The sequence below is a fragment of the Patella vulgata genome, chromosome 6 (assembly GCF_932274485.2).
Source record: "Patella vulgata chromosome 6, xgPatVulg1.2, whole genome shotgun sequence".
NCBI lineage: Eukaryota > Metazoa > Mollusca > Gastropoda > Patellidae > Patella > Patella vulgata.
The window spans coordinates 23,242,195-23,266,959 of record NC_065884.2 but is presented as its reverse complement, the minus strand read 5'-3'; the positions used below and the strand labels follow the sequence as shown (position 1 = coordinate 23,266,959).

The following is a 24,765-nucleotide window of genomic DNA, read 5'->3' as shown; positions in this document are numbered from 1 at the left end:
ATATACATGTAGTTCACATCAAATTTCCGAACTAATACCGGGCCGGTGGAAGCAATTCTTAATAGGGGGGGGGATACCATCCTAGGATTTTAGGCGAGAATCGAGGGGCCGCCTAGGACCCGGAAGCTCCTTGGGGTCTTGATCGCCAGAAAAGCTTTCTGAGCGATTTCCGGCTAATAAAATTACTCAGCAATGAAGTGTAATTTTATTTCTTTTTCTAAATCCCTTATCATGCAAACACAGTCAATGGAGGTTTCCTGCGTTACTAAACTTTACAAATATGTGTAGGATAAAACACGAGACTAAGGTTCTGGGGTTTTTGGGGGCCAACCTGATCAAACTGACAATGCATGTTTATAACCGAAAGATCTCCATTTCTTTCGATATTGGCGCATATAGGACCGTAACTTCCTATATATATTCTTTTTTTATCTTGTGGATCCGTGTAAAAAACTTTCAAATATATCACCGTTACTCTTAATTAAGGTTAGTGCAAATTTCGATATTGGTGCGTATTGGACCATAACTTTCTGGATTATGACGTCCTCAGACTGTACGAAATATCATGTTTTCAGCTTGTTGATCCTCGAAGGTTCACCAGTTTATATTGTTTTCAAAACCTTTCAGATATCTCACTGTTACATAATAATTATGTTTGAGTCCGAATTTAGTGAAAATCCGACCGAAACATTCGGTCAAATGGCCGCTCCCCTTTACGAAAATAGTATAAAAGCATGTAATACTCAGGTTGTGGACCATCTAGAGGTCAAAACTTTGTTCCTATTTAGATGAAAATTAAAACGAGTATCACCAGTTCTTGGAGGAGTTCAATTTTGGAGCGCATTGACCCCCTACCTTTTACGCAAAATTTGAAATATGAATGAAATTTGTGATCCTTCCGGAGGCGACAATTTTTGCCCAATTCATGAGATGAAAATGAAACTTAAACTATGTGTTAGGGATCAAAAGTTATTGGATGAGTTTGACTTTGGTACATTGTAGAGCTATAACCCCTGCCTTTTATGCAATTTGTGAAATATGTATGAATTTTGTAGGTCCTCCAGCCGGGCTTGTAGTTAGATATACTGAGCGCCATGGAAAACGCATCACTTAATTCTTCGTATAACAAAATGATCCTGTAAACATATCTTATTTATTTTGCTTCTTATTGTGAACAATATTCAAATGGGAACACATCAATAACAATACATTTGTACACTTATGGATGTTTAATGTGTAATCAACGGTACAAAGTCAGAGGGGTCAAAACCAAAAGTACGACATAGATGTCAGTAGCGCGTGTGTCCTCCACGGGCTCTTACGCACGCTGTGCAGCGACGTCGCATGGAATTTATCAATGTTTGAAAGAAGACCTGGGGCAAATTGTTCCATTCTTGGACAAGAGCAGCTTCTAAAGCAGCAATGGTGTGCATCTGTGTTCTACGATACAGACGGCGTCCAATCTCATCCCAGACATGTCCGGAGACATGGCTGGCCAGTCCAAGATATTGATGTTGTTAGCAGCCAGGTAGTCCATACTAAAACGGGCGGTATGCGGACGTGCATGATCCTGTTGGAAGTGCTGAAGTTGTGGGTGCGCTCGAAACATCGGAACAACAATTGGTTGCAAGACATCATCACGGTAGGCTACAGCATTAACGCGACCCCTGCAAATGTGTAGGGCGGTCCAGTGATGAAATGTGAAGCCTCCCTACACCATTACACTTCCCCACCCTATCGATTCGTTTCGAAGACACAGCAGTCTGCAAGACGTTCCCCAAGACGTCTCCACACACGTTGACGGCCATCAGCGTGATAAAGATGAAAGCGACTCTCATCACTGAAGAGCACACTTTGCCAGTCTACTCTTCTCCATGCCTGGTGTCCTTGAGCCCATATCAAACGCCGCTGACGGTGATGATCCCTGAGGACAGCTCCAAGATAAAGTCGTCGTGCACGGAGTCGTACTTCTCTTAGACGACGTCTTACGGTGTTGGCACTTACTGGTCCTTGTCTTCCGACCACTGCTGCACCTGTTCGAGTCGCTGGGCGGAATCTGCCACGTAGATGAGTGACCCGGATGTAGCGGTCTTGAGCCTCGGTTGTAACGCGTTGTGGACCAGGACGTTGACGGTCACGTGTTGATCCAGTAACTCGAACACGTTCCACCAACCTTACAGAGAGAGAGAGAAATGGGGTTAAACGTCCACTCGACACAAACTAGGTCATTTCGGGACTAACATATGGTTTAATTTTATTTCAATAATTCGCTTGCGCATAGGGGTCTTTAGCAGTGGGAGGAAACCGGAGGACCCGGAGAAAACCCACGAGGTTGGACAGGCGACCCTACTCCTTGTCACGTACAACCGGGGATTCGAAACTACTCCAGTCGATTCAATGACAGACTTTATGATACAGCGCGCGCACGCTACCCATTCAGCCATCCAACCCCCCTACCAACCTTACAATAGTGGACTGATGACAATTGAAGTGTCTGGCAATAGCACGTGTAGACATGCCAGCCCTGGACATTCCCATGGCTTCATTCCGTTGATTTTCAGTAAGTCTCGGCATCTCTAGCTCGATTCCTTCACACGTCCAACAACATATTACGACAGATTGACGTTTCACAGTCCATGTACTGCACATTAAGTTGAAAACATGCTTTTAAAAGGCTCACACACAATGCTGCACGTGAATATTGGGTTTTTCATGTGCATCTCGTGCAATTTTTTTGTGTGCACACGGGCCGATATTTTTTTGCGTTTGGGAGCATTGTGTGAAACAATAGTTCATAGTATTGCATAATATTATACATACAAAACCACCTAGTAATAAAATATTTGGGAAAAAAAGTGATGCGTTTTTCATGGCGCTCAGTATATATACCGCAAACAAATTAGAAATAAAACAGAAACACGCGGGTGGGTGGATGGGGCTCTTTCCCACAGATGCTCGCTTCGATCGTAAATACCCTCTCACCACCACCCTTTTACGAAATGCTGCATGGATCCGCCATGACAATGATAATTAGCCTTCATCCGAGTAAGAGGAATTCATCCATGTAGGGCTTGTGACTGCCTTAACACGTGCCGTCACAGCACGCGGGGTCAATCATGGGCTGAATGGCGCGTGCATTGTTTACATAAGACGTTACTGCTTCGGGCGGAATGCTGCCTTTTAGTCATTTTAATAACCATTTACACTAAATAGGAAATAATTTTTAACTACAAATACGTCAAACGCCTTTATTTATTTTTCCAATACATAAAAAAAAATGTTTTAGAATTTAATTTGTCGCAGGAAAAAAGTTAAAGATACATTATGTAAGATTTAGATAAAGAACTATCTATTCTTGCTATAATAGTTCGAAAGTAGATGATGTAAAATGAATAATTTGAAAATTTCATTCAAATTACTCTATTGCAAGCGAAGATATTAGCCTTTGAAGGTTTGACAGACGTGTGCAATAATTTAAACCACCGTACTGGTTGATCGAGGCTAAGTCTCAGTCCTCCATATTTGATTAAATCAAAGTATCGCTGAACCATTCTAATCTATTTAATATCGGAGAAATCTGATGCCATCGAGAGTTGATTAAGGCCTGGATCAGTTTAATTAATGTCTAATTAATACTTTAGAAAACATTTCAGGCCTAAAGAAAGACCTGCACTAGGCAGATTTAGCTCTTGTATAATGCATGTTTAATATTTCTGGCTCATTAAGTCGCATCGATGTCATCCTTATCAGTGATTGTAGCGGCCTAGCGAAAATTTACTTCTGATCAGTGTGGCAAAAAAGTATTATAAGATAGATGGTAAAAGGGAAATTACTCTTTTTTAGACTTTCATTTTGAGGTAGACCACCAAATATTCTTTCATTGTATTAAATGTTATTTAGAACTTCTCTCTTTGCCCGACTCCAGCTTTTCCCATAACTTTCGTTGGGTTGAACGCTCTGCAATACAGAACAAACTGTCTAAAGGTTGTATTTGGTTCACTGTGAACATTTTGAGATACACAAATTTAAAGCATTCATTTTTTTTTTACTTAAAACATATTTATTCTCACATAAAGCAACTACATGTAATACTTGTTTTTTTTTTGTTTTTTTTTATCTAATATAATATATTATGTGACAACAGTTAGTGTCGATCATCATTTTTAGCCAGGAATAAGATCTGAAAAAAAATTATCACTTCCTCTTCACCAACTAAACACATTTCGCGCGTTTTGCATGTTTCTCAAAATACTGAAAACTCTTTTATAAATACATAGTATGAATTCGTGACAATTGTTTTAAACCAATCTGTTATAGGTTTTATGGCACTGAAGAGAACCCCTAGTTTTTTTGGATCACCAACGTAAATTAGCAGCGAGTATCTTACCGTGTAATATATGTCTTTATATATTGTTTCCAGTCGGTTAAACTACTTAATAACCCCTTTCTATATTATAATGTAAATTACAAGCTGTCTCGTTCGGAGCGGAAATAACAAATAATATAATATCTAAGTCTAGGCCTGTAGGAGCGATATTCATAGAGGGTGGTTGCGGGCGGGGGGGGGGGGCGGTGCTATCAGCGTCCAGTCGGATAAATTACTTAGTAAGCTTTTGACAGCTAACGGTGTACTTTTATAAAGGTTACAATATTCGTCACACAATTGCAATTCCGCCAATTCGTTACGTTCTGGACTGACAATCGAGCACCCCTAATGAGTACCAATTTTGAAATAATTCTTGAAGAAAGGGAGATAAGTTTTTAAGTTTAATGTCATAGTTACACGCTGGAGTACATGTTAAGAATAAAATTATATGTTGTTTTCCAAGTCTGTGAGCTATCATCATTTCATTTAAATGCGTGCGGCATTTTCCGGGCATTGCTTATTATTTGTGAATGCAGCTACAACAGTTTGATTCGATGATTGGAATTCAGGTCGTTATGGAATGAGATTTCGGTTGCAAAACCATTGGACAACGTTGAAGAAAAACGCATCTGCGGCAGTTAAATTTTCTCCGGTATAGCGCTCCCCATACTAAACGGTTGATTAGTTGTTTGGAATTCAGCTCAGCCACCTAAGTTACTGTATTCACTGTCTTGAAAAGCGGGAAAACGCGTTTTCGGACATCAAGTTTTCCACATTTTCTTGGGGAGGCTTCTACACGGTAAGCTCCGAGATTTCGGCTCTCGCTGACGAACAAAGACACCGTCTGTAAACGGGATATTTTTCGGGAATTAATTCAGGTCTGATCCCCCTGGAGATATTGGATTCAATCCAGGTTTTGGCTTGTCAGTGGTGCAAAACTGGGAGTCTATTTAACAAGGAACAGTGTCTAGCCATTTGGATGGTACAAAAACGGGGACCCGTGTACACATTGGATAGCTCGGAAAAGAACCAATTGCAAGTTGGCATTCGACGAAGAGTGGACGGAAACACTGTTCTCCGGGCAAAATTCCCTGTTTTGTGTATGCCTGTCTTCAGTTGGCCCTGTTGGTAGAAAAATGTTGGACGTTAAACCCCATTCCATTTCATTCCGGTGCATATATTTGGAACTCTACTATCGCATTTTTAGTTGAATTAGTATTAGTTGAACATTGACAGAATGACATAAACCAGAGATTCCCAACGTGGGGCGCAATATTACAAAACTCAATTTGTTTTCATATCAAATTTAAGGGGGCACAAAATGATTTGCGATGTTGAAATGGGGCATGGTAAAAAAAAAGGTAAGGGACCACTGACTGTTACTGACATAAACTATATTAGTATTTCAATTTTTTTAAATTTTTAACCGCGCAATCGGTAATTCCCAGAATTCCGTGCACATCTCGCGCAAAGCTCAACTAAACAGTGCATTTTACTGGCTACACTTCATCAAACAGAACACTGCTATTGAGATGGGGGCTGTGAATTCCTCTTTCGTCCTTTCTTCTGTAATATCGCCCTAGGTGGAAACGGGCCACTACTTCAGTCTCCGTGAAATTTGAGCAATAAAAAACGAAACGAAATAGGATCTGTATGCGTTCAGATTGCTTAAGCCGATGCCACTTCAATATTACTTGGGTAGAGAAGTAACCGAATAGTGTATGGGAGGTAACTCCATTTCATTTAAGAATAATTTTTCGCTTGACTGACACCGTAATCAACAAGGAAACGTCTAATTGTCTTTGTTAACATGTTTAGAAGATGGAATGAACAAATATTTTGACAAATCAGTTGTAGGCACTAAAACTACCTACTGCATTACACTGCATAAGTCGGAGCGGGTATACTACTCTCATAATGGCAATTTAGTTACGGTAAGAGAATATTATCACATCAACACAAAATCAGTGTGTATGCACTGTATACGCGACATTACAACGTATAAGCGGTGTTTTGAATTGTATAACCAAGCATGTCATAATAATGGCCGGGGGCATATTTTCATTACGGTATTTATTCATAAATAACTCTTAATTGTGAAATAGAGCCAAGTCGAATACTGGGTCAAAATGTGATATCCGTCTGCCTTGCTTTAAGATAAATGCAATACAATATATGATAAGAAATGACTGCTCAGTGGAAGTAAAAACATCACAATATATTCTATGTCCGAAGATTGTAATAATGAAATGTAATTCATGCACACAACTACTCTCAGTCTCATATGACAAAAAACATTAAAAGACGTACATATCTGTATTCAGTTTAAACATAATTTTATGGTACCCATATTTAATGGACTACATGTATGTATAACCAGGGTTTTCTATGACAGCGCTTCCTGAAAAATATTTTGTTCATTGAAAGTTACACGTAGAGTTGGTGATTTTCAACTCAAACTGACAGAAAAAGGAATACACAGAAATTATCCCTTGAAACAGAAATGGGCTTTTTGCAAAATGTGAACTTAAATGCTTTATTTGCTTAGAGAAAGACATAATTTCTTCCACTAATTGTACTTATAGCTTGTATCTCAACAAATTATTATTACTTACGTACATTGGTAAAAGAAGTAAATTTTTGCTATAAATGGCTATACCTATGTCTAAAATGGAATTTACACCCATAGTTGTACATAACTCATTTATTTAGCTACCCGAATTTCTCTGTTTTTGCCTGCATATCACCAGACCCCGAATTTACACTGATATAATCAAAGATACATGTATCCTACTGAAACAAGCTCAAGATGAAGCATTCTCAAGATTCTTTGAATTTGACATCTTAATATTGATAGGTGTGGATTGAATAAATAGAGAAGTGTAAAGATTGCTTTGAATTTCTGTGAATGCCATGCCCAAAGATTTGGGGGCACACCAGTTCACCATTGTCATCCCCTCGAAAACACCTTATAAACATGATGTTCAGTAAATTTCCTCTATTACTTCAAAAGAAGACACTATTTCAGACAGTTCATCCCCATCTTAACATTATGGTGATATATTTACATATTGACATAGAAAAATATCATTGACAGAAGAGATTATTTGATCTCCTATCACATCATCTCTTTAATCTCTGGTTTGTATACACATGTATTTATAATAACCCATAGTTTGTATGTATATTCTATAGTTCTATATACAAAGAATGCATAAACAAGATCATAGGTTATTTCAACTATTCTCTATCATTACATTACTCTCTTTTCCAGTTTTACTGGCTGTACAGATAAACTGTATATTCGACCTGCGGCAGTACTACTAGTTACACGACATTCAATGATTGAATGAAATTTTCATGGTACAACAATTTTGTAACAGGATATCACGGACATAAGAAAACCGTATCTCATTAAACCAAACTGTAGGGGATATATATACATATAGCAATCTTTCAAGGAGCTGTCAATTACACAGAAATTTAATAACCATTATATCCGGGTGAAGTATCCAGTTGGAAATATTGTACCTAGACTCAAGTTTTACGTTTCGAGCAACCCAGGTATTGTGATTTTGTGTTAAAAATTCATCTAGGTTAGAGCTATACTAGCATCTTGTATCTAGGTTATGTATGAATAGTGATTTTGTGTTAAAATTTCTAGTTTAGTGCTACAAGAATCTTGTATCTAAGTGACTGTTCAAATGCCAGTGAGGGTAAATCGTATGTTAAAATCATCAAGACTGTATTTACCAATAGAAACTATCCGTATTTTATCCGTATTAAACAGTAACTCTGTGCCTTGAACACATAAATCTGACTTTGAGTTTGTAACTAAACAATAAGTTCAATTACAGTAAACAACCAAATGATAGCTTATACATTGAATCAAAAAAGCTGGTGGTTTAGAAAAGGTGTTAAGCACCTCTGTTGAATCTTGTGATTGGAGAAACGGATAGTCCAAAATATCGTATCAGAAGCTAAAGCAGCCCATTCACCGACCCCAGATATTGAGTGCGTGCGATTGAGATTTTAAGAATTTTTAAGCAAGTTACACAGATTTTAGTTCTGTTACATTTGCGTCAGTCTAGATAATGGATGAGTTAGCAATAGCATTAGCTCATCAAAACATGTATCAGCTTTGTTGATTGGTGGAGGTATTTTCTTCAGCTATCACATGCTTTGGCACCCAATATTCTTTTGGCTATAGTGTTCTTATATTCAAATGCAAAAATAATCATGTGAATTAATGCTAAAATCTCAAGTGAAGCATGTGTGAATAGCCACTCCATTGTTCAATACATAGTAAGCATAATACACTTATATTGAATTGAATTACCCAAGTTTATATAACAAAAATCAGTTGATTGTATCTATATTTTTTTATTTATATCTAAGCCTAATATGGATCATAGCTTTTTAAATCTGTTCATATCGTAAACAGTCCAAGTCATTTATCTAATGTAAGATGTATATTACCTATATCTATCAAAATTCTTATCTGACTTCAAAATTTGTTGAAAGTTAACAGTATTGTTTATATATTTAATTGTAAATATAGTCTAAAGGTGTTTGTGTATAACAAAAAAGAAATGAATATTGTTTTGTAAGTAAGAGCATTGTTTTTTATATCTAAATTTATCTTTTGTTTAAAGGTACTTGAGTGCTATAATAGACATCTTTTATCAAATTTATAATTGAGGGAGAGTTTTTGGATTTATCTATTTTCAAAATTTTAAGCATGATTGGTTTCTTAATTGTAAGCAAATATGATTTTTTTTTTAAATATAGATATTTAATGCACTTTAAGTCATTTTAAACTTGGGACAAAATCGTCTATGAAAAGTAATTTTTATTATTATAGACGTCAATGCATTCCTTCAAATATAAAAAAATCTTGTAAACAATGTCTGGAAAGTAATAACAGATAATAAATTTGATAAATAAAACCGACCTCATTATCACTGTCGGCAATATTATTCAATTATTTGCACCTTTTTACAAGGAAGTACAACTATTAGTTGATAAAGATTGTCTACCTGATGAAATATTACAATTTATATACTATATATAAATTGTCAAGTGTTCTTGTGTAGATATTGTTTTTCTGTATTATTTCTTAGGATTTATAACTGTCTGATTACCACAACTCTGTATAACTTAGTTGCTGAGATTCATCCACTTATCTTAAGGAGTTATTTTGTCAACATCTTGGAACCTTGATTTATATATATATAGTGTGTTCAAAACAGGACTTACTTTTGTCAGTCAATTAACATGCCATAAAATTAGGTTTTTTTTAGACAATTCAACCATCAAACACAATAAATACAGTTAAATTGATGGTTTTTTATTTGTAAAAAAACACTAGATATTGACTTAAATTTGAGATAATGCTAAACGCTGTCACATTCTTTGAAAACAATCTCTTGCTTATTTGAGATAAACAAAACACACTAAAAAATTAACCAGTTGGCAGAGTTTTAAATTGAGCATTATAGAGATTAAACTTTGTAGCTTTAAGTATCAGTGCTGTCTCAGGAAATTTGTCTGGGATATCTTTGTTAGTGGAAGGGGATGTTGAATATGAGTGTGTTACACAAATGGATACAGATTCAGCACTATAAATGTGAATAAAGTACTTTATCAATATCTGAACAAGAAGAAAATTGACCATGGCAGTGAAAGGTGTAAATTGTATTTCCTTATTGGCAGTAATTTGGGCAAGTTTTGAAATAATGACATTTGCTGGAATAATCTTTGGCTGGCATAACATTGTCTATATCTACAAAGATCAAGGCTACTTCAGTCATTTGTGTCCAGCACTGAACCAATCACAGAAAAACAATGGGTCAATGTTTAATGAAACTTTCCTAAACAGTTCAAAATATTTAAGTGATACAAAATATTTGTTAAAGGGTAATATTAATTCATCGAATAACGAAGTTCTCACTGTTGGAATATATACGAATGATTCTGTGAGGAAGGGCGATTTGTCATGTGAAGATCGCTACAAATTGGCAGCCATTGAGTTGAGATCAAATTGTCGAGAACAAGATGAACAATTTAATCTGATATTTACTTTATCTACGTTTATTACTGGGGCACTATGTTTTCTTAGTGGATGTTTTTATGATAAATGTGGTACAAGAGTCTGTCGGATACTCTCCATGTAAGTTTACTTTTTCTTCTTCTCAGCCTAGGACTGGATCAGTCAAATTCTCTACTGTCTGTCCAACTCAACATAAAGCAAGCTCTTTGGCTCAAAGTGAGAGGGTAGGATAAAGATACTCTACAACTTTTTATGTGGTAATCAATATCGGCTAAATTTAAATCATATTTATTATTCGTTTGTTTAAACTAATGAATGACATATTTCAAACACATTTCTTTTTGTTGAAATGTTGGTGGTTCTTCCACACCAAGTGAAGCTGGATGTGGAGTGGACCTTTAAATTGTTTTGCAGAGCTAACAATAAGGAATCATCTTCATTAGCCTGGTTTGACTAACATATTGTTCAATAATTTACTTGCCGTGTAGTGGTCTTTAGGAATGGGAGGAAAACAGAGGACCCAGAGAACTGGGAAAAAACCCATGTACAAGCAGGGAATCAAAACCACACCACTTGACTCAATGACAGACCTTATCATGCAACGTGCATGCATTAACCCTTCGGGCACCCAACTCCTCAAGAAATAAAAAGCTAATCAGTCTATAACTATTGAAATATGAAACAGTCGAGTCTATATAAATTATAAACATTTTTTATTACAGGTTATGTTTTATACCAGGTTTATTATGTTTAATTGTGGTCACACCAGGTAGGAATATCTTTATAAGTCATAGTGTTTCTTTTTATTTATGGTCTAAATTATTATGTGTTTTATGATATTGTAAATATTGGAAAAATTGGAATTTTTTGTCAAATACGCTCTGATCCAAATTAAGCCAGTTTAAAAATGGTATCTGAAAATTCAGATTATGGTGGCTCAGTGGGTAGGGCGCTAGCTCTCTAATCTGGAGGTCTAGGATTTGATCCCAGGTTCAATTCCAGTTAAGACTTAGAAGGTTCTTCTGGATTTTGTGGCATGGTTTCCTCCTTGTCAGTAGTTCAGGATGTAGGGCTTGGCAAGAAACAGTGCTTAGTTGGGGCAAAAAATGAGGCCCAGTGTATACAAGCACGTGCACCTAAAAGAATTAAAAAAAAAGGAGTAATCTGTATCGCCGCTGTCTGGGTAAAATTCTTCTCATAGCAAACTGCATGGGCTTATCCCTGCCTTCATTAGCCCAGATGAAGCAGAAAGGTAGGACATTAAGCCACCAAGTCAATTGGAAGTCGTTACTAATCATAAGATATTTGTATTGTAGAAAGTGGAGTACTGTTATACCCAGGTTTTATATTAATAACATTTGGTGGTTATATGGTTCTATTTACCAATATACAGGTAGCAAATCTAATACCTGGATATCGTTCTATGTTAATAGCTATTTTCTGTGGCTCATATGATGTTAGTTCTACCATTTTACTTTTCTTCAAGGTAAGTTTCAACAATAGATTTAAAATATGTTTACTTTGATCATATCATAATTTGACTAAAACACACTAGGATCTGGACGAGTTGTTATGTAACCTGCGTTCTTGTTGATGTAAGGGATTAGCCAATGAAATGGTCTGTTGTGACGAGTTCTCGGCGTGCAGTCACTGTGAAGACAAAGCAAAAGCGGTATTTCCAAATACCCACTTCAAATATCAATTCTGATTAGTTAATCAAATGTCAGACGCCATAGGATCAAAAACCGCTTGTATGATCCCTGAAGCAATCTCCCACTACAACTGGTCTGATCTTCATGTAGTGGAGCCATCGAAAGTATATAATAAAAAAAATGAAATGAAATATAAGTCTGTATTTTAATCAAATGGTTCATATCATTGTCATTTGATATGGTGAATATAACATTAAAATTTTAAATCTTCAGATTAAACTAGATTATTCCTTCCTGTGTTGTCTTGAGTATAAATAAACTTCTTACTGATTCCCCGCATAATTATGCAGAATTTATTTTCAAACATCAGTTGGGCAGTTATTGCCATACCTAATTCTTGCCTCCGAATTTCTGAAGACCTAGTTCCACCTGTCTTATAACTGTGAGCCATGGTGGCACGTAAAGTATGGCTCTGTCTCACTAACCGGCTGTGTCCCGGGTTTAATCTGGTTGTTCCTCAGGATCTTTCAGCCTAGGTTACCCATGTTAGTGGTGCAGGACAAAGGGCCTGGTAAAGAAAGTGTCTAGTCATTCGGATGGAATAAAAAGTTGAGGTATACCATTGTGTCTAGTCACTCGGATGGAATAAAAAGTTGAGGTATACCATTGTTCATCATATCACACAAAATATATATGCCGGTGTTCATTGGACTGTTGATTATTTTCCCTTATTTCTAATCACTTAATTTGTATTATTTGATTTCAGTTGGCGTATGAGAACAGTGGAATAAGTCCGAATACATGTTTTATTTGTATGTTAGTTGTATACTGTCTCGTGGTCACGTTTGGTACCTTTTGTCTACTACCTAGATATAGACTACCATGGCCACACCCAACTAAATACAAATACAAACCATTCATTTATAGACTTCTTGTACGAGAAAAGTCAGTAACATTGGAAAATGAAGGTATTTCTAGACCCTTGAACAAAGAATTGACCATGGATGAATTTGGAAGCGTCATGGTACACGAAGAAACTTTATCGCAGCAAATTGTAATTGAGAGTGATATAGTTAAATTCGATGGAAAAGAATTAATAGAATTAAATGGAGAAAAATGTAATTTAGTCGAGGAAAATATCAATGAGAGCGATTGCAAACCAAAAGAAGACGAGAAAAGAAATCCTGATTATGTCATGGTGCCAAAGTTCAGTAAGATGTTATTGTCTCCCCTGTTTTTGTGGGATCTTATGTGGATGTGTTTTCAAAGATTACGTAATTGGATGTTTATTGGTGTATTTAATCCGTGGATGACAAGATTAGCCTGTGGCGATAAATCTGTTGGTAAGACTTTTGTAAATGGATAATGAGCAGCCAGGTTCTGTAAACCTGATTATCTCCCTTTAATCTTCCAAATTATCTGTGAACAATTCATGTTTTCAACACTGTACAGTGCATTGGAGTTAACTCTAATTTAACAAGTTATATACCATCATTGCATGTACTTTTTGTAAGAGTAATAGAATCTTTTGAGAATTTTTCAGTCAGACATTTTATGATGTCAACAAGATATTTAGACAAATAAATACCGATAGTAGTTCCCACCACTTTAATGCACATATGCTTAGTACAGTATCATGTTTTTATAAGCCCACATTTTCAGGTCGACGTATAGTGTTGTCCGTCACAATTTTTATCCAATTTTGACAAAACTTGAAATATAGCTTTATCTCTAAAAGATCTTGGTTCCCTTCGATGTTGGCCTGTATCGGATTGAAACTTTATGGTTTATGGCCCCTGATTGTATAAAAAATCACGTTTTTAGCTTGTGGACACTCTAGAGATCACAATGTTCATCTGATTTTGATGAAACTTGAAATGCATGTTTATAACCCAGAGATTTTGGTTCCTTTCAATATTTGCACATATCATATTGTAACTTCCTGAATTATGACTCCTGATTGCATGAAAAATCGCTTTTTTTAGCTTTTGGTCCCTCAAGAGTTCACAGTTATTATCTGATTTAAAAAAAAGTTCGACTATATCACCATTACACCGGAATGTCGAATTTCGTGAAAATTGGACCAAAACTGCCGGACAAAATGGCTGCCCCTTGTACACAAATAGTGTAAAAATATCGTATATCAAGGTTGTGGACCCTCTAGAGTTCACAATTTTGATACGATTTTGATGAAACTTAAAATACATGTTGGTTCCTTTCGATATTATGACACTTGATTGTACGAAAAATCGCAATTTTAGCTTGTGGTCCCTTTAGAGGTCACATTTTTTATCCGATTTAAAAAAACGTTTTAATATTTCACCGTAACACCCTGTTGATGGTTGAGTTCGAATTTTGTGAAAATCGGACCAAAAATACTGGACAAAATGGCCACCCCTTGTACTCAAAAAGGGTAAATATATGGTATATCAAGGTTGTGGACCCTCTAGAGGCCACAATTTTAATCCGATTTTGATGAAACTTTAAATTTGTGTTTATATCACAAAGGTCTTGGTTCCTGTTGATAATCATGCATATCAACTTAACTTCCTGGATTATGACCCCTGACTTTTCGAAAAATCGCATTTTAAGCTTGTGAACCCACTAAAAGTCACAATTTTTATTCAATTTCAAAAAACGTTTAAATATATCACCGTTGCACATCAATGAAGGTTGAGTTCGAATTTCGTAAAAATCTAACCCAAACTGCCACTCTTTATATGCAAATAGTTTAAAAGTATGTAATACCAAGGTTGAGGACCCTCTAAAAGTCACAATTTTTATCCGGTTTTGATTAAACTTAATATATATCTTTTTATCCCAAATATCTCAGTTCATTTTGATATTCGTGCATTTCAGACCATAACTTCCTAGCAACCTCGGGTTATTTTTGAAATAGTACTTTAACACAGTCCCAAAAAAATGTTAAAATGCTGTTGTAGTTGAGGCAAGAGTGATTTCAAATTTGAGAAGAAAAAAAAACTGTACATGTTGGATACTATTTTATTTAAGCCTAGAGCAAACGATGAAACATTTATGTCAACAAACAAAAGCACCAAACAAATATTTTTGTTCTTCTTGTCCACAGGCGACGAACATGGTCCCACAGACGAGCGAATGTATTAGGTCAAACAATAAGTCTTGCGCCACGTAAAATGAACATGGTCCCACTGACGAATGAATGTTTTAGCTCAAACAAAATACTACAGCCCAATGACGTATATATATTAACATATACGTCATTGCTAACGCCACATAAATTCATGTGATCGCTGATTGGTGCTGTGTTGAAGAAAATGTTTGACTTCGATGCAGACGAATTGATCGTAACGATATTTTAATGGATGTTCGACTAAAATGTTCCATCGTCTGTGTTTGGCTTAATATCAAGAAAATTAAAACCAAAGAGTAGGCCATTTCTGTCACCATCTTTGAAGATTAATAGGAATGGTTGATTGATATAAGTTTGTATATCAAGCCATGATAAATCAGCTGACTACACTCAGATTACTGAGTTCTTTGAAACACAGTTAAACTTACATCCGTATTTTGGTGGGTCTACTCTTATCTGATTGGTGGATTTTCGAAACATAGTGAATGGATTGATAAAACTTCAAATTTACATATCAATATCTCGAGAAAATATTAAATTCCAAGGTCAGCACAATCCATGCTTCTTTAATTAGCCTGCGGCAATTTGTTTTTTCATATTTTTTAATGCAGTAACCGTAGAAATTTATATATTTCTATGGCAGTAACCTTATTTCTAATGAACAGGTATCAACTTGTGTAAACAATATCTACCCTAACATTAATGCCATCTGCACATAGATTTTTTTTAGCTCACTGAAAACATTGATTGATTGATCATTTTACACATATTATTGTCTGTCTGTATTAATGAGCCTAATACAGTCTGATTACCAGTAGTTGATTCTGTCAAACAGTTCTTCTTCTGAGCAATTATCAGCTTTAATTCCAACATCAATGCCATCAGCACAGTTTTAATTACCATACGACAATCTAGGTGTAAGTTGCAATCATCGTAAACTATCCTACCTACATGTAGGTATGTCGAAGTCCAATTCAGTAATAAAATTAATTTTAGAATTGTCTGTCTTGACTTGTATATTTTCAGTGAGTCATTATACATCATTTCTGTCATCAACACAGTTCATTGGCATTTTTACAGCAGCATTTAGTGGTTGTATCATGGATAGAAAGATCAAACAAAATTATAACAACATTAGAAAATATGGTGATTGTATATATTTTTTTAATTTTCACAAAAACTAATAGTCTCATATTATATAAATACAAAATAATGATATTTAAAGATCAATTTTGAAAATACATGTTTGACAGTAAAGCCTATACATGTGTCAGTCATGTCAAATAAACAAAAAGCTGACCATTGTCCGAACTGATTTTAAATGCAAGTTAATACCTTTTTGATGATTTATACGGCTGCATTATCAGACCAAAACTTGCTTATTTGACTCCCATGTAGAGTAATTATATTTCTATTTAATCGTTTGGCTTTTCTGTTATTTTTCAGAACGAATCCATGCCTCAATTGCCTCGTTTCTGATGAACTGTACAGTTGCCATGTTGTTATCTATTGGCATGACAATACCTGTTTTACAAGTTCAATATGTAACCTGTCTTCTACATACATTTCATCGATCTTTTCTATATGGACCAAATAATGCTTTTATAGCAAATGCGTAAGTTTTTATTTGTTAATAGGACAAGACAAATAATAGAAGTAAATAACAGTCTGGCTAAATAGATCACTTGAGAATTTTTCATTTTCAAACTCTATCCTCTATGTACCACAGTGGCACAGATAACTAATCATGCTGAACATAGCAACTTGCATGAGAAAACCAAGGCCCTAAATGTTGCTCGTGATTAACAATTTCCATTTTGATGGTTTGATTTTTCCCAGAAAGATTTCAACAAATAAATAATTGTCAAAACAGTTTTTTTATTTATTTTAGTTTACATTGTGTTTTGGAACAAACCATAATGGATAACTGTGATGAGCTAAATCCTACAGTCCCGGAAATAGAATCGTTTCTTATTGTGTCTTATTAAATTTCTGCTGTCTTCATGCAATCGTGTCACGGCGTACTTTGTGGAAATGGTCCAATGCAAACCCCATTCACTACAATGATAAAACTATCCTCAAGAAAGACTTTACTATCAACCACAGTAAAACACAACAAAAACTCTCTTAAATCAGTGTTCTACTGCAATTGCAGCACACAATTTAATCCCTTTTAGTTACCATATATGATTACAACATTCAAAATATACACATATCAATTATGTGACTACAGCAAAACAGTCTTTTATAAGCTCTTAAATAATCGCTCTTCTCCAGACGTTTTGTTAAGTGAGTATTGCACTGACTTACTAACCAAGATATCCCTGTATTGGCCGAGAAAGTTTCTGTGAATTTTCCAACATGTTTTTGTCCTTGTCAGTCTAGTTGTTTGAATGGCCAAACAAAGCTGAGGTACTCAATCACAAGTCATCCTTGGTATCCCCAGTGGTCTCATTCCGTTCCACTCCACTAACCCCTGGGTTCATCCATAAGGCAGACATGTATTCAAATTATCTGCCCTTGATCATTGTGCTATTTTTATCGACCAAGGATACGCTTGGTAATATAACGACTTGCCACTGCCTGTTTTGACTGACATAAAAACATCTTTCCCATCAAAAAGATGTTTTGGGACATCTTTTTGTGTGTATGTCACTTTTATATTAAATGTCTTGCAAATTTTCGCAAAATCAAGCAAACAATTAGCCGCCATATTGTTGTGAATGTAAACAGTGAAGCTAAGACTGGTTTGTAAACTGTTTTTTGATTGATTCGTTGAATCAAGCTACGATCAAGGGCAGATAATTTAAATGCGTGAATACTTAATGGATGAATCCAGGGTATAGTGGAGTATAACGGGATGAGACCACTAGGGATACCAAGTATAATCACAAGTAGGCAGAAATGTTTGTTTAGAATCCATAGTATTACACACCTCTTTTGAATATTACAGATTTCCAACAGAACACTTTGGTAAATTAATGGGAATAAGCTTGACTGTGTCTGCGATTTTTGGAATGCTGCAGTATCCATTGTTTTTATTAATACAAGGTCCATTCGATAATGACCCTCTTGTGGTGAGTATATTTATTTTTTCTCTCCACTTTTCTTTTGAACTATATATTGATGAATTCTTTTTCAAATTGATGAAATTCTTTATTGGGTAATAATGGAGAACCCTATTGAAGTTCAGAATGTGAAATGTGAAAATTTACAATATTTTTTTAATGTATACATGGATGATGGCTCACTGAGTAGGGCTATCTTTTTACGTCGGTTGTTATTCTTAATTTTACTGCCCAGTTAGTATATATGTTTTAAATTTTACTCTAGTAATTAGTATATATTCTTAATTTTACTGCCTAATATATACATGTATATATATATATATATATACTATTCAAAAAAAGTAGGGGATATTTGATTTTGGGGGCATAATACTAAAATATGCAAATGACTACGAAAAAAGTCACTATAGAACCTAACAGAAGAAACATTTCCAGTTACATGTGACGCCCAAACGCACCAATAGCTACCGCATGGAATGCAGGTGATGCTTGGGATCATCATGGGGGTCCAACCCAAGATTTGCACGACTCTGACTTTGAATGTTACAGTCATTGTGGCATTGAATTCCAGGGTGGAAACATCAGTTTAATTGTTTTAGTGACCAGAAAACAAATTTTGATATGCGTCGGCTTACCCAAAATGAAAGGTTACGTGCCCTTGGCATGCTACAGATCGGCACAACACAGGCGGTTGTGGCGCGGACGATGAATGTTTCTCAGTCTGTCATAAGCAGGCTATGGTCCAGATACCGTGATACACAATCTGTACAGGACAGACCACGCTCAGGTCGACCAAGGGCGACAACTCAAGCCCAGGATCGATTTATCCGTACCTTGGCCTTGAGAAATCGTGTCATCACAGCAAATCAGATCAGCGCTCGTCTTCAAACAGACACTGGTGTGAGAGTGAGTGGCCAGACGATTCGGAATCGACTGCATAGGGGTCACCTTCGCGCCCGACGTCCTCGCGTGATCCCTTGTTTGAGAGATCATCACATTCAGGCAAGATGTCGTTGGTGTAGGGATCGTCAACACTGGGATAATCGACGCTGGAGCAATGTGATGTTTTCAGATGAGTCAAGGTTCACTGTTGATTTTTTGGACAGACGTAGGAGGGTGTGGCGTCGTCGAAACGAGCGCTTCCAAGACGTTAACGTCATCAGACATGATTGATTTGGGGGTGGTTCTGTTATGGTTTGGGGAGGCATCACTGTTGCTGGAAGAACGGCTTTACATGTTGTTGCAGGGCGTGTTACAGGCCAGTACTACCGGGACAACATCTTGGCAGTCCATGTTGTGCCGTTCGCACGACGTCATGGCCGCCGTTTCATCTTCCAGGATGACAACGCAAGATGTCACAGGGCCAGGATCGTTACAGGTTACCTCCAACAACAGAACATCACCACATTACCTTGGCCAGCACTGAGTCCCGACCTCTCCCCCATCGAGCATGTCTGGGACATGCTTGGACAGAGGTTACGTCAACGTCAACGTCAACAACGTCCTGCCAATGTCCAAGAACTTGCTGCTGCGTTGCAACAGGAATGGGACAATCTGGACCAAAATGACCTTAGACGTCCCATTCGGAGTATGCCACGTCGGATCAATGCTTGTTTGGCAAACAGAGGAGGATTTACCCGTTACTGACTTGGTTGTGATGCTGTGGTAACTTTGCTGTTTGACCCTGGGTATCATTTTACCCTTAAAATGGTCAGTCTGTGCCTTACTTAGTCTAACGATCATTTGGAATAAATCGATGAATGTGAACTTCATTTCATTTTGTCATTTGTTTCTTCGTCAGTTTCATAAGGTGACTTTAATAACACTTAAAAATCAAATATCCCCTACTTTTTTTGAATAGTATATATCAAATTTATTACCTAGTTTGTATATTATATAAATTTTATTTATAGGTAAATGTACTGATTTGTGTGATGATTTTATGTACCTATCTACATCCTGCTTACATCTGGTATTATCTACGTAAAAAAATAGCTAAAAATAAGTTTTGAAGAATGTGAAATAATCAATAAGCTTCTTGAAATCAAGAGTTGCAAACAAATCACTTTGATGTGTTTAAAAATGGAGCTGGTGTGATTGAGATGTCTCACAGAATGCATCATATGCAGATTTAATACAATATAAATTGCTATTATTCACATTATGTTTTCATTATGTATTCCTTATGTTATCTGCCCACATTTTCTCTGGGAATTGTCATCACTTCTGTCCAGTAATTATTTTAAGATGTATTACTCTTGATCAATGATTACTGTGAAAAATCTTATGAGATGCTCCAGCCATGACAATTACCATCTGATTACACCAATAATTAATTTTAATGGATTTTTTTGCCCATAATCAATTTATAGTGTCCTGTAAATGCTTTGGTTGCCTTTAAACTTAGAGATCAAAAGAGTTAGGGGCCTGGAGTCAATGCAAATAAGCATAATCATGACGGCAAATTCTTAGCCGAATATCTTTGCACACTTTTCGGAATAATCGACTCCGGTGCCAAAGATCGACACCGGTCCATCTGTGACATCACATGTGCTCCGGTGCCCACCGACACTATATATAGAGGGCCACCGCACATCCTCATTTAAGCCTGAAGAGTTCGAATAAGAACAAAACTAGTAGCTATGAGAAATCTGGGAAGGCTGTTCGCCTATTTACAGATTTTTTACTGCCTATAAAAGAATCACAATACAACAACCCAATGAACTGCTCCAGACTCCTAATTAGCTTCTGCAGGCTTTATGTTACCTGGCAACCTATCTTTTATAAAGTTTTGCTTTTAAGAAATTATTTTAAAGGATGTCAACCCTGATTTAGATATTTAATTATAGAATCTGAATAGGTCTGGGTCTTTTTTTTTTGAAAGCTTAAATCTCTTAAAATTGATTGTTAACTTAAAATCATAACCAGACTTAGTTCGATTTGTTATTATGGTTGGCTTAGACCTAGTCACAATTTGTTATTATGGTTGGCTAAGACTTAGTCACGATTTGTTATTATGGTTAGCTTCCATTCAAGTTTTAAGTTACAAATAGATTTCAATAAATTAAAGCTTTAGTATGGCCGCTGTATATTTGATATTTTAAATGACATATTTTTTTTTTAACAAGAAAGGACAATCTGTGTATTTTTTGTCATCTTTGTTTGTACATAGATGTATGTAATCTATAAAATGTTCATCATGGTTCAGATTGTATTTCTGTTAGATTGTTTTTAAAAATGAAATATAATAATTATTATTTTACAAAACTCGGCTAATATCCACCATATTTGTTTTCCTGGTTTCAAGTAATAATTGTTATGTGTATTTTTTGTATACATACTGATAGATAAGAATTCTGTTATGTTTAAAAATTTGATTTTGAAATGGTTTATAAGTTTTATCACATCAATACCTTGACTAAGTTCAATAATAAACATTTTCTGCTGAGGGTAAGCAGAGCTATAACCAATTGGATTGGTCGATTTTTTGGAACACAATAACTCTGCTTTTAATTGAGGTAGAATGTTTAAACTTGATGTAGATGTTCATTAGGTGAATGTTTTGATTGAGTTCAATGATTAACATTTCCCGCTAAAGCTAAGCAATTTCATTGGCTGATGCTCTGGGACAAGATAACGTTGATTCTATCTGATGGAGAGTGATGAAACTTAGTGTATAGTTGATAATCAGTTTGATTGCTCAATACTTTGAAAAAAATAAATGTGCGATTAATTAATATGTGTCATCTATTTATTTGGGGATTTCGGCGGGGGACATCAGCCTCACTGTTGGCTTGTTTATGTAGGTTTGTTTAATAAGATGTATAGTTAATTACAGGTACATTTTAACTGGTACATGCCCACTAGGTGAATCACGAGAGAAATTTAATATAACAATATGGTTTTATATCTGTTATTGTTTTGTTAATGATAGTCAATGGCATTAATTAGCACACCTTTATTGATCTTTTGTCAAATTTGATAACATATCATGTAATCCTACCATATTCAACATAGTAATTACAGTTTCATTCAGTATCTGGATTGGATTAGTTGGTTGCTTGTTCACCAGACTTGGGTTAAACGATCGCTAACATATCTTTTAAGTTCTTCAATTCAGGTGTTACCCTATTATATAACAGATGAGAATTGATTATTTCAGTTGCTTCATATATTTTATTCAATGACTTTATGAATTGCATAAATTGCTCTAGTAATGTATTGAGTGTTATATTTGTCCTGTATCTACATATTATATACGCCACCATTTAATGTGAATATACAATAAACCAACAAGATACTTATAGATTCCACTACTAACCATAGATATTTTTTCATTCAAATTGAACCCACTATCTTAAGACACAATCAGATCTTATGTGTTTGTATCAAGAAGAGGAATCCATTACCCGGTCTTTAACAGGGGCCACTATTGTACCTTATAATTTACATAGTGCTAGTTCAGGAATTAGACATGACAGGGATCATATCTTTCTGGTACCCATCTAGGTCGAATTTTTGTTTCAACATAAAATTGCTAACATCTCTATAATATGGTGTAACCTTGATGACCCTATAAGTTTATAATAGGATTACTGTCAACCAAGAAATCATTGTATCATAAAATCAAGCATGGAAAGTAGCCATCTGTCAATGTCCTGCAGTGCCTGTTATTTTTTTGCCCATTTCAAGGTTTTTATTTTATATTTTTATTGCAGGTCTATCTGATTGATATTTTGTCTACAACTAAAGTTACTATTTCCTGGTCTACATAATAATTCAAATTGACCTGCAGTTTTATAAAAATGATGGCCGTGTGGCATCATTGTTGTGTGACCATCAACATTGATTAGCTTACTACTAATAAATCACTGTTGTTTATTTTATTGTTTTGAGTAGGTATAAAGTTTAACCATATAACAGATTTATGGACTAACTACTGAACTGTGTTCTTTATTTTGTTTTGTCACTGAAGAGATGTGCATTGGTTTCTTATTTTGCAGTATCTGTCTATTGGTGTTCATACCAGGCTTGTTAAAAACAAATATTTTCATACCATGTTTGTTTAAAACAAATGTGTTTGTACACCATGCTTGATAAAAACAAATGTGTTTGTACTAAGTTTGATAAAAACAAATGTGTTTGTACTAAGCTTGATAAAAACAAATGTGTTTGTACTAAGCTTGATAAAAACAATTGTTTCATTTCATACAATGCCAGGGGCCGATCCAGGAATTTTTGCAGGAGGGGATTTCCTATTAAGGAAATTTGACAGCTGATAATGTATGGCATCGTGGTCCCCAAATTACGTAGGCATACATAGGCCTACACACTGAGATGTTTAAAGAGAGAAATCCAACACCCCATTTGACATCAATTTTAATTTTGAATTAAAAGGCTCGTATTGTGATTCAATTTCATTGATGCAAAGCATTAATTGTGATATCACATATGTCTATATCATTATCTCCCGCTTTGAATTACCATCCCATCCCACCATCTGGTGATAAAAGATAAAGCACACGACTGTGACACTTTTCTTATAAAAGTGCTGTTTTACAATTCTTTTTGTTGCTGAGCAGGGGAGGGAGTCGGGGGTCACCATTCTCTGGATCAGCCCCTGCATGCTTGAGATAAAAACAAACGTGTTCATATTCCATGCTTGAAATAAACACCTTTGTTTTGTACCATCCATGTTTTATAGAATCAAAATAATGCACATGTGTTCATACCATGCATGATAAAAGCAAATGTATTCATATCATAAATATATGATTTATTTAACTAATTCTATATATTTACAAAACCTAAATATTTTAAACTTTTATGACAATTTATTACACAAGTCTTTATATAAGAATATGGTGTTTTTCAAATATATTTATTTGAAATTTTAAGCTCTTTTTGTGGATTTTTGATATATGTAGCTTTTGTATAATAAAGAAAAAATTTTGTGTAGAGTTTTATTAATATGCTCTTTTCCATGGTGCTTTATGTAAAATGATGTAGTGTGTGTCCAAAAAAACCCAAAATGTTAATTACAGAAATGAAGATAAAAATCAGCACAATACAAACTATGTCATTTCTGGACTAATCCAAGGTGCAGTTTTAAATCTATAATTCACTTGCTCGGATGACATGAAGAAAACTCATGGCAGACAAACCTTACTACTTGTCATGTACAACATTTAAGGTGTGCTTACGCTCCTGCTCCTCTTGACGCACCTCAACTTTCCTTCACAGGAATCATTAAAGACCTCTGCAAATTAGCTAAATCGCTCTCCTAAATATTGAGGGGGATCATGTGGCTAAGTGGGTAAGATGCTGACTCGCTAGCCTGGAGGTCGGGTGTTCGAGCCCTGCATTGGCTGAGAAAGTTCATCCAGATTTTACGGCGTGGTTTCCCCTTGTCATTGATGCAGGACGGAGGGCCTGACAAGGTGGCTGTCTAGTCGTTTGGATGGGACGAAAAACCGAGGTCCCGTGTACATATTGGTGTGCACGTAAAAGATCCC

At 35.6% G+C, this 24,765-nt stretch overlaps 1 protein-coding gene across 1 annotated transcript; it reads left to right on the top strand.

The window, feature by feature from the left end:
• Nucleotides 1–6,143: 6,143 nt before the first annotated feature.
• Nucleotides 6,144–24,198, top strand: LOC126824757 (equilibrative nucleobase transporter 1). The gene is made up of 9 exons (XM_050554120.2): nt 6,144–6,300; nt 7,641–10,538; nt 11,141–11,187; nt 11,735–11,904; nt 12,837–13,413; nt 16,209–16,328; nt 16,629–16,797; nt 18,136–18,259; nt 20,164–24,198. Exons 2-9 carry the CDS (start codon nt 10,042–10,044, stop codon nt 20,260–20,262), a joined length of 1,803 nt encoding a protein of 600 aa, XP_050410077.2. The 5' UTR covers nt 6,144–6,300; nt 7,641–10,041; the 3' UTR covers nt 20,263–24,198.
• Nucleotides 24,199–24,765: the final 567 nt, after the last annotated feature.

Excerpts from the sequence above, each read along its gene's own strand:
- LOC126824757 (XM_050554120.2), top strand. The coding sequence starts at position 10,042 with ATGGCAGTGAAAGGTGTAAATTGTATTTCCTTATTGGCAGTAATTTGG. Across the intron at positions 10,539-11,140 it reads GTCTGTCGGATACTCTCCAT|GTTATGTTTTATACCAGGTT; the intron begins GTAAGTTTACTT and ends TTTTTATTACAG. Across the intron at positions 18,260-20,163 it reads TCGATAATGACCCTCTTGTG|GTAAATGTACTGATTTGTGT; the intron begins GTGAGTATATTT and ends TTTTATTTATAG.